At 38.1% G+C, this 11,207-nt stretch overlaps 1 protein-coding gene across 2 annotated transcripts; it reads left to right on the top strand.

The window, feature by feature from the left end:
* Positions 1 to 10: 10 nt before the first annotated feature.
* On the top strand, positions 11 to 11,207 carry LOC110055114 (GPI-specific phospholipase A2-like PGAP3). 2 transcript variants are annotated; one of them, XM_020761497.2, is made up of 11 exons: positions 11 to 163; positions 1,830 to 2,103; positions 2,199 to 2,354; positions 4,327 to 4,389; positions 4,786 to 4,847; positions 5,214 to 5,240; positions 6,692 to 6,801; positions 7,778 to 7,818; positions 8,641 to 8,715; positions 9,663 to 9,751; positions 10,269 to 11,207. In XM_020761497.2, exons 1-11 carry the CDS (start codon positions 159 to 161, stop codon positions 10,330 to 10,332), a joined length of 966 nt encoding a protein of 321 aa, XP_020617156.1. In that variant the 5' UTR covers positions 11 to 158; the 3' UTR covers positions 10,333 to 11,207. The 2 variants fall into 2 exon arrangements, with proteins under 2 accessions (XP_020617156.1, XP_089140953.1); XM_089284827.1 differs by lacking the exon at positions 11 to 163 and having other exon boundaries at positions 1,819 to 2,103.

The following is an 11,207-nucleotide window of genomic DNA, read 5'->3' as shown; positions in this document are numbered from 1 at the left end:
TCTCCACGTTGTGTAAGCACACTCGGATATTTTCCGTGTTTACGTCGGCTCATTTGCAACGGTTTTCTGTAAACGAATCCTGTAATTCTGCTATCATGAAAGGTTTGAACTAATTAAGGGCTGGAGACATAATTAATCTTCAACAGAATAAAGCCAAAATGAGGTAAGGACAACAAGCTGATTAGTCGATTTCTAGCGCCATGCGCCAGCAAGTCAAGATGTCTTCTTGGCTTTACACGCAGAAGGATTTTTGCTCGGAAAGCAGCCTAATGCTTACGTTGTACGTGATAGAATGGATGAATTCTTGAGGCTACAACTTTTGTTATGTGTAATAAGGTATCAAATTGAAACTGAGTCTGTTCAAAAAGTACTTTGCACTTCCAGTTGCCATGGTAACTGGTCACGTGATTACGTGCTTAAACGCTCACAGTTTTCTCCCCATTCAATGTTTATAGGCCAGCAATCAAGGAATATGACACATGACCTGACGCCTCATTGTTGTGGGGCAGGCGGGGGTGCTATACAAAGTTTTATTATATGGAGAAGAGTGTTTTACTGGGAACTAAACCACTCGTAGATTCCATACGCCACTTCATCCGGGACCCGAGTAGCATATTTTCCGTATGTCACCTTTGTGAGTGTCGTATCGTTCAATGAAGTCACGATTCCCGCCTTTTGCTTTTGTTGAATTGGTTTCTCCATATAATAAAAAGAACATTACACGTTGGCTCGAAGATATGAATTTTATGTTCTCGTGGCAAGAACAATATCTCACGAGTGAGCGAAGCGAATGAGTGAGATATTGTTCTTGCCACGAGAACATAAAATTCATATCTTCTCGCCACCGTGTAATATCCTCTATTTATACAGGGAGGCTCTGCCCTGAGGTCCGACCCCTTACCCTTTTGTATACAATTTAGACAGAAAAGGTACCTCTTTCATATACCTACCAACACTGCATTGCTCTCCTTATCTCTTGGAACAAAGTTAATTAACAACATTTATGGAGAATGTCAAGCATTACCAGATACAGGGAACTTCCAGGGAAGTGCTGTTAAGCTCTGTAAAGTGCTGTAAAGTGCTGTTAAGATTAAACAAACCATATACATGTACAATTTGCAGCAAAACATAAATTGGCCAGTTAAACAGTGGACCACATTTGCAGACTTATGACTTGTAAGCATTGTTATCACTATAGTCAAGGGATGCTTATCGCAATTCAATGGCTAAAACTATGTAAAGAAAGAAAGAAAGAAGATGGCAAAAGCAATAATAATGAGAATAAAGATGATATAAAAAAGTCATAAGGATGGTCCATAAAATCTAAAGGGAAGAACCCCATACAGCACAGACAACCTACATACATACTGTTCTTCATTCAAACTCCTTTTAAAAGCACAGCATACAGTTCCTTCAGAAACAAGAACAACAGAAATTAAGAGTCAGCACCAGTTTAACTCATTACCATAATTTGAACAAAAATTGACACTTAAACTGTGAACAGCAAGCTGCTAGAGCACAACTAGCAACAGCTCTCGAGTTGCAGACATCACCTTTGTTGTATGAAATATGGAAATACAAGTCATGTAGTACTGCTGCCTGCAAACAGGCTGGGGAAAATTAAGAAAAGAAAAGAAAACGAGAGCTTACAATGTAATGGGTATTGCTTGGTGCACACATCCAAGTAAGTAAGCTTAGTTTTGATGATCAGATATGAAGCAGTAACATCTTACACAAGGATGATTTCATGATTTCATGTTTGTGCACTCCAGTAAATGATTTTCTAATTTGAATTCAGGTACTGAAATAATTTTTAAAATGTTTTTCAGCTCTTTCCTCATGTACTTACAGAGCAGTATTTTCTTAATTGCTTTGCTATGGAACCCAGTGAAAGGCTCAAGAGGAGACACTTGTAAACAGTTTCTCATATGTATGAGGCAATGTTCCAAGGGATGCAGTCTGGATGAATACCCTGGCAAACTGCCGATATACTTGACTGTGTTTTGGTGGGATTGTACAGATGAATGCAAGTATCAGTGTATGCACAACGTCACAGCAAGTGACCTGAGAAACAATAAACGAATCAAACAATTTTATGGCAAAGTAAGTAACTGGCTTCACAAAATTAAAGCTGGTAAATTATGATGCAAAGCTACAATGTAGTGACAGGAAATGTATTGTGCCTTTGTCTATTTCAGTGGCCATTTATACGATTCCTTGGAATTCAAGAACCTGCTTCAGTATTATTTTCAATTTTTAATGGAATTGGACATATCCTTGGTTGGAGAATGTTTAGATCAATTGTACCAAACACAGACTACAACATGTACTCAGTTTGGAAAGTAAATCTTGTGGTAAGGCTGTAACTGTCATATTTATTATATTAATATTTAAATTACAATTGCAAGTAGCCTGCATAGCGGGTGTTCATTTCCAAAAACTTGCAGAGGGAATGAATTTGTATGCGAGTGCAAAAAATAAGGAGCAAGGGGAAGGGGTGGCACAAAAAACCTCTCCTCTTCTCCTTTTTTCGCTCATCTCCTCCCCACTTCCTTCCAGTTTTTGCTCACCCCTAGTGCACTAATTTGACTGCTCGCTTGTTCAATCTGCTTGCCTGGAAAAAAAGAAAGGAAACGTCTTCAATGCTGACTAAATTACAGGTTAAGACTTTTTTTTCATAAACAAGGAGAAGTTTTTTTTGTTTTTTGTTTTTGATATTTTTCCAGTAACCTTTTTTGTTGTATTTTTCTTAACGCCCTGCACGTATGGTTGAGTGAGCCAATGTTAAAGCAATGATAGAGCATGTTGAAAAAATAAAACATAATGGAGTCAGATGACTCTGCAAATCTCCATATTTTTGTTCTTGTTTTGTTCTTCTGTTGTACAGTTGTTGAACTGTTGTTTTTTGTTGTTTATTTGTTTGTTTGTTTGTTTGTTTTACTTTTTTTGCCATGCCCAGGCTAGGGTTTTTTAGGGCGTCTTCTGATTTGACCCTTCTGAGTCCCTTGGGTCAGGTCTACAAAATATAACATTATCATTTATGGTACATTGTACCAGCAGCAAATTTCAATGCCACTATCACTTTCACAGTTTTAGTGAAGTATCTGCATTGGGTGGTGGGAGGAATAACCCTCATGAAATACATGCAAGCGCCACTCTTGATCCCTGGTGTGTCCAGTAAGTGCTGTGTTATTGTTCAAGGGTTACAGGGCTTACATGTACTCCAGGGTGGCACTTATTGATAGTTTTGTCTGTCATGTGTGGTGCTCATTTGGAAGTGGTATTTAGTTGAGTGCAGTACTTATAAAATAAATGGGTTACATGTTAAGTTTGTGATTAACTGAATAAATTTATAATTTCTTTAAGGTGATTCTGTAGTTAAGGAACCCGCCATCAACTTCCGATGAAACTTGGTACCTGTATGCTGTTGTTACAGGACAAGGAGATATTAAAAACATAGTAAAAAGACGGGGTCACTGTGCTTGTTTTCATGCCATAATGCTGACAAATATGGTTATTTAGGTGACTTTTGGTCATTTTTTTGCGCAACAAATAAACTCAGTTATTTTTCAATACAGCTTGTTATATCACACAGAGTTTGACTTTCTTTGATTGTTTGTTCATCTACAGCCCAGAAAAAATGTCTTCAAATACCCTGCATTTTTTATCCTTTAAAGGAAACATAATTTGGACATGCGCTGTTGGGCCTGTCATGTGTCCCCCTGTAGTATTTATTTCATTTACCAAAACAAGTAGCCATAGATTTCTGCTAATTTTTTTCTCAGTTATTGAGGATATTTTTCTCAATGAAATTATGAAATAAAAAGTAGGGGTCACCGTGCTTGTTTAATAGAAAAGGAGCATTTATTTCGCCATTGAGCTTAGTTTGAGGGAAATCTCTTATGTTTTGTATGCGCACACGATCATGCGCGCGCACTTATGACGCGAAAATCGTGCGCAGTAGGGATGCGCAATGCAATACTAAGGAATCACCTTAAGTCAGTTAAGTTTGATTTCTGCCACTCTTTCCCATCCTTTCTTGTTCCTCCCTGATAAGAATGAGTTCAGGAGAAGAGTGTGGGCTTGTTTCCCAAACAGTGGCCGGAAATCGAGACCACTGTAGAGATTAAACCCACCAGTCTTGAGGCATTATCCCAACATCCCTAATCTGAGAGAGCATTGTTGGTCTTGTTCATTTACTCTATATTATGTGGAAGTGGATTAAGCTCCCCAAGAGTTTTGTTACTTTATTTTCCCATTTTCTCTTGTGGAATTAATTGCTTGAAAATACTATCAAGTAGACACAAAAATGTGATTCTTTTTCAGGTTTGTATAAACGGTTGGTTTTGGTCAACAGTTTTTCACACACGAGATCTAAACTGGACAGAGGTAATTTGATTCTAGAGATAATGATATCAGTGACTGCACTTTGTTTACTAAACCTGCCACTGCCTCTGGTGGCAGTCACTCTTCCAGCTTCATTCACTCAACATTTCTCTGTGATGCATTCAAAATTTGTCTTTGTTTTGAAAATATTTGTTCTGATCATTATAAACTATGCAGTTTGATCGCTTTTTTCATGATTTCGAGCATGTGGTAATAAATAGGAGACAAAGTAAGTTAAAAATAAACTGGTTTGATTAATTTTAATGCAGAAACAAATTTGAACCATAGTTCACACTGAAATCACACACTAAATGTTCCAGTTGATGTGTTATTTTTTACCCTCAGTGCTGGCAGTGCTGAGGACAAAAAATATTAATTATTGTGATACTGCATTTTCAGAAAATGGATTACTTCTGTGCCACATCTATGGTTATGTACTCACTATTTGCTTGCCTAATGAGGTACATTAACTCTATGTTTTATTTATTATTTCTTTTAATACATGTTACTAGACAGTTTCTCCACCATTCATGCATGACTGGAGTATGTAATCATAAATTCAGCTTTCTTGTGCATCAAAAAGTTAAATGTCGCTTTTTGTATCTCAGACTTTATTATGGAGTAGCTATTACTAATTACTGAAACGAATTGTGACAGGACTTTGTGTCATTCTAGAAGATCAGCCATGCCATAATTATTTGGGCTTTCAACACTGATCATTTGCTAGATACACTGTTAGGTTGTCATTTTTAATAAGTTAAACAGATTTTTCTTCTTTCTTCAAACGTATGAAACATATTCATTTGCACCTGTATTCTATTAAACAGGTTTATTGGACTGGAAAATAAACGGAGGTAAGTTCACCAAACTCTTGCCTCAAATGGGTAATAGTTGTACATCTATCTATTCTCTAAAAGTTGTGTTTCATATTTACATTATTCTTTAAAGGTTGTGGAATCCCTTAAAGTGTCTATACAGCCAACAGGGATTTTGTGGTTGTAGTATCTCTATAACACGTACAAAAGTATTCTTACAAAAAAATTTGGATTCCGACGCTTTAAAGTTCCCGCTTCGACCGCGCCCAATGGAGTTGACCGCGTGATGAAAGATTGGCGAGGACTGACATCACTTCAGGAACGTCTCGAAGCTTCGTGTTTTTATTCAGATTGCTTGACGCCCGCAGTACTTCGCCAACTTCGGTTTGTTTCTGCTAAAAGCTGTCCAACTCCTCACCATTGTACTGAGACAACAGTGACATGAACTAGCGGGATTTAGCGCTTCCTGACATGACGTCACGACCCATTCAGGAACCCAAACTTAGGACTTTTTTTGCACTGACTCACGGTCGTCGGCTGTGCAGGCTTTCTGTGCAAGAACTTCTTGAGCCACTTTCTTGCACGTGTTTTAGTTTTGGAGTAGGACAGGCGTGTAGGCCTGTTTCAGTTACGAATCCTACTGCATATGTGTATTTCTAGCCAATTTCGAGATGTTTATCAACTCTCACATTTCACCAGCATTACTTAGTTTTTGTCAGCAGCTGATATGAGAAAATGAAGCCTGTGACAAAATGACCTTACTGAATCTTTGGTGCTTACATGTGTTAAGGTAATTCCTCTGAAATAAAAGTGACATTAGATTTTTGTTCAAACTTTGTCCACTGAATATTTGTCATATGATAACTTCAATTTTGAAATAAAAAAGGGGGGTGCCCATGCTCATTAAGGAGCAATGAGGCATTGAAAATGCCCCATTTTGGCATTATTTAATGCTTATCATAAGAACACATTCCCAGTAATTGTAACATCTTTGTGAGCCCGGACTCATAAGAACACGCATTAAACTACAGTCAATACAATGTGTCGGACACAAATAAACGTTTTAAGTTTGATTCAGACAGAAAGCTAAATCCTTGATTAAAAATTTGAACCAAATTTCTTGACGTGGTTACCGACTGCAAAATAGAAAAGACCACAGTGTATCTGCTATTTTTCTTATTTATTCAATTTTCAGCAATAGAAATTAAATCAGTCTTTTCTCACGCAAAGCTTATGATTAGTCGATTACAATGACTGGAAAAAAAATTGGGGTGCCCGTGCTCGTTGGTGAGCTAGAGCCATTTTTCAACTGACAGAGCTCAATATCAAGGCAAATCCGTCATGTTTTCAATGTGCGCGTGCACGAGCCCGCGCTAATGACGCCATAAATTATGTGCAGTAAGGATGCGCAATGCAAATGTGAGGAATGACCTTAAGTACAATTGTTCGCGCATGTCTGTATTTGTCTTCTTCTTTTTTTTTTTTTACAGCTGTTTTATCGTTGGATTGTCTTTCTGCTGCCTCTTCTGTTACCACGTTTTTTACTTGGCCTTTGTACGTTTTGATTATGGTTACAACATGAAATTCAATGTTACAATAGGTGAGTTGGGATGATGTGAACTGAGGGTTATAATTTTATGAAGTAACAAAATAGTCTGAAAAGAAAAAAGTCAGTCTAAATGCTCTCGAAAATGCTCGATCGCTAAACGGTAAAAAAATTGCCGACTGGCGTTTGGCAAATTCCAGACTTTGCGAGATGACGAGACACGCATCTTTTTTTCTAGTCTCTACCCGAGACTTTATTTGTCTTACAAAAGAAATTAAGACTTACAGAAATCATTGCTAAAGTATTCGACACAGCACGATCCATGAAACTGGACTAGAAGTCTGCGAGGCCAATTTTTTTTTTTGAAGGTCAAGTTGCGCTTCCGACCTGCTGTGCTGCATGGTCAGTTGTAAATTGTAATTAAACCCATGAAGTGAAAATTTTCATACTGCGTTGCAAAATTCGAGCTGTAGGCCAGAGAATCATTGGGTAGTAGGCTGATTGTAGCGCAAGGTTTTTGCAAAGGAATACAACAACATGAACTCTGCGCTCTTGTCCAAGATACATGCAAACAGAAAGTTTATTTATACTTAAAGTGATGTAAGGTAACAATAGAGAAAGAGATCTTCAAAGCTATTTAGGTTTCTTCTTAATGCACAGGGCACTCCTTTGGAGCTGTACAAATTATGTAGTAAGCATGTAATCCAATAATTGTGACAATGAGCGACCCAGTTGTATATATATAATCAAAATATTTTGTGCAACTTTACCATGAAAGAGGTTTGGATACCCGGTCTTAAATAGCATAGATTTGACGAGTTTACTCCTTAGTTTTTGTTTCGATTGGGACGATATATCAAACACTCAAGACAGTGTTTCATTGATTATCCAAACACCTCGAATGTCGTCAAATTAAAAATACCCTGCTGCGCATCATATTTTCAACTCTCTTCTCGGTGTTTGAATATCCCGATGAAACACTGTCTCTCGTGTTGATACTTATTTGATACTCATTTGATTTGTCATTTAGGTATCACAAATTTATGCAGCTGGTTGAGCTGGTGTTTAACAGTAAGTGAAAGTTCAGGTTTGTTATTTGCTTAACCCTTCGTTCAAAGAGACAACTGTGAAGCACAAAAAGTCATTGCAATGATGTCATTGACTTGAATTTCGTTCGAGTTCGAAGGGTAATGTGGAGGACTGATTTTGCAGGAAAACTTCAGTTAAACGGCAGACAAGCCAAAACATGAAATAGCAAAAGTGGTGGATACCAATGATAACTGCAGAAATTCTCTATGTATATCCGTGACGTAAAAAGCTTCAGGCATACAAAGATTGTGAGTTATTCAGAGTAGAGGATTTTATAACTTTGATGCAGTTTGCACCGACTCAGCACCGGGTGTTTTTTGTGGGATCTCAGACCAAATCTGATTGGCTCTCTCATCATTTGATTTGACGTGATAGACCACGGTCATGCGAGTGTTGCCCTTCAAAAGGAAAATTATTCTATTAGTAGTAGTCGTCGTCGTCGTCGTCGTCATCTTTATTAAGAAATCAGTCACAACATACGTGTGGCTTTACAATCAATAACAAACTAAGATATTTATGTGTAGCTTTTCTAATCGCTTTCCCGCCACGTGTATCCCTCGCTGATGATGAGATCATAGAAAACTCTGGCGAGAACTCAATTTTTGCAATCAGAACCTCCGTTCACTATAGGCCCCGCCGGGAGAGGGGGGGGGGGGGGGAAACTCGGGTGTATTGAGCCCTTGTCAAACTCTTTCACCCCAAAGACTCGCTGCCATTTTCTACATTTTCCTTCACTATTCCCACATTAGGTTGATAGTATATATTGCCCGTAAAGATATCATCTGAATATTTTCGCTTTTGCAGCATTACCAACAACAACCTTATGTTTGGAAATGTGCTGTAGTGACCGTCGGCGTTTTCCTCCTTTTAGGTCTTGAGGTACGTGTATTAATAACACATACAGTGTTTGTAGATTGTTTTTTTTCTAAAATTGCTACGCAGTTTTTGTTTTTGTTTTTCAGTGGTTTTTTTGTTGTTGCTGATGTTGTTGTTTGTTTGGGGTTTTTGAGCATCACCGGTATTGTACCAGTTATGCAATTAGCTCTTATCAACCGAGCAGGAGGTCTGTATTGGAAAATCTTTACCGAGGTCGTGAGTACAGACCGAATGCAGTGATTCTACCATACAGACCTACTAAGCTCGGTTAATAAGATGTTTATTACATGGCAAACAAGAACAATTTAATTCGTTTAATGCAACTGGTTTGTACTTGCTCACAGAACTTAATTCTGCCAAAGTTTGTTCGTCCTCTTTACTTTTTTTCTCATCAGGCTTTTTGGCACTTCCATAAATAAATATTGTTAGAAGAAACTAGTCAATACTTTTGCATTTTAGTTTTAGTTTTTGTTTCACCACGAAACATTACCGGTCTAGAAGCCGGTCTAGATGGGAAAATTTAGACCGCTTTCAATATCGATTTTAGCCAATCAAATTTGTGAATTCGGTAGTTCCCAGTCCTTGTGAGACAGCCATATAATAATGTATTGTATTGTTCATTTGCTGTATTCCTCAAGCAAATGATTCATTTATAGAAGTGACCAAAAAAATGCTACTCAAAGAGGAAGGGACGGGAGGGGGGGGGGGGGTTGTAGCCCTCTCAACGTACTACTCCCCTAGATCCGCCTCAGCATGAGGAACCCATTGTTCGTTGCACCCAATAACTGTGTTACGTTTTCAACTAAATCTTTAAGTTTCCCCCACCAGTTGCATGTATCACAGAAAACATGCTGAATAGGACTTCCCAAGCTACGTTTTATTTTTGAACTTTTACAGATAAGAATGCTGTTGTTGATCCACAGATTAATTGAATTGAATTTTTGTTTCAGCTGGGAGACTTCCCACCAATTCTGTGGACATTTGACGCACATTCCTTATGGCATCTCGGTACTGCTCCACTATGTTACTTCTGGTACAGGTTGGTAAACTAAAACTGTTCAGTTCTTCCTTATTGTTCATAATAATAAATAATAATAAATAAATAAATATTTATATAGCGCCTATCCATGCCTGCTCTAGGCGCTGTACAATTCGCCAAAATGATCTGTACTAATCTTAATAATTAAAAATGTGCATTTAAGAAAGTAATAGAAAGTAAAAATCGCTAAGAATAATAAGTTTTCTTAAAAAGATGAGTTTTGAGTTTAGATTTAAAAGAACTTAGATTGTCACATGAGCGGATAGAAACAGGTAGACTGTTCCAGAGTTCAGGAGCGGAAACAGCAAAAGCTCGAGAACCATATGTCTTCAGGTGAAAATTCGTGGGGTTAAGAAGTAATAAGTGTGATGATCGGAGGATTCTGGAAGGTTGGTAGTACGCTACTAGATCTTGAATGTAGACAGGAGATTGTTGATGAAGAGCCTTAAAGGTAAGTAACATAATCTTGAATATTGTGCTATACACTCCCAATGTAATTAAACTCTCTTCATTTCAGCTTTTTGGTGGACGATGCAAAGTACCAATTGTCGATGAAGAGAAAGACCAAAAAGAGTCCTTGAAGACTACAATAACCCATTAGTGCGAATCTACCGTGCCCTTTCATACTCGAAGGATACCTGACTTACTTGACAAAAGTTTAACCTCTTTGCCCCTTGTGAGGCATAGGGCTTCCACCATAGCTCTCCACTGGACTCTGTTCTTTGCAATCTTTTCAGCCTTCTTCCACGTTTTCCTGATGTTCTCCAGCTCTTTTATCACTGTACATCTCCACGACTGTTTTGCTCATACATGTACAACTCGAAGGATGTAAAAATGCTTAACCTTTTACAAATTCATCCATAATGTCACGATGGACAGTCACCACCCCTCCTGGGGCAAGGGCCGCCGACAAGGGTCCTCCAGGTATCTCTGTCCTCGACTTTTCTCTATCTGGTTCCAGGTCAGCCCTAATCTCCAGATGTCTGCTTCCAGGTCCCGGCGCCAAGTGCCGGAGTGGGTACTGGGCTCGATTACCTGCTGGTGAGCGGTGGATATCGAGTCTGAATCATCTGCCGATTTATAGCACGTACACAGTTTCCTAGGATAAATTGCTCCATGAATTCCACAACCTGTAACAGTTAACAATTTTTGTGCAATTTTGCATTCTGTAATAGCTGTTGTTGCACTGCTTAGTGGTTTGACCTACAAAGGACGTGAAAGGGTCAGTTCTGCTTTGTATTGCAAGGTTGGACGGCTGTTTACAATACCCAATTGTAGTTAACAATCTATTATCAATTGTACAGTTTACAATTATCAATGAATTGTAATGTACTTTTCTAACAAGCTAAGAATGCAATGTAATAAAATAGATTAGTTTTAACTTTTTTAAACAGCCGAATTCAAATGATTGATGGATGCAATTTCTACACAATAAATTTCATCGTCAGGAAACTTA

Source organism: Orbicella faveolata, unplaced genomic scaffold (genome assembly GCF_042242905.1).
Source record: "Orbicella faveolata isolate gen_17 unplaced genomic scaffold, um_ofav_v1 contig_13, whole genome shotgun sequence".
Classification (NCBI taxonomy): domain Eukaryota; kingdom Metazoa; phylum Cnidaria; class Anthozoa; order Scleractinia; family Merulinidae; genus Orbicella; species Orbicella faveolata.
The sequence above is the reverse complement of the archived record's forward strand: the minus strand, read 5'-3'. Positions and strand labels throughout refer to the sequence as shown.

What these genes read in the sequence shown, in the direction of transcription:
- LOC110055114 (XM_089284827.1), top strand. Translation starts at nt 1,819, where the DNA reads ATGTTTTTCAGCTCTTTCCTCATGTACTTACAGAGCAGTATTTTCTTA. An exon ending in GGACTGGAAAATAAACGGAG is followed by an intron (nt 5,241 to 6,691) that starts GTAAGTTCACCA and finishes TTTTTTTTACAG; the next exon opens with CTGTTTTATCGTTGGATTGT. An exon ending in CTATGTTACTTCTGGTACAG is followed by an intron (nt 9,752 to 10,268) that starts GTTGGTAAACTA and finishes TCTTCATTTCAG; the next exon opens with CTTTTTGGTGGACGATGCAA.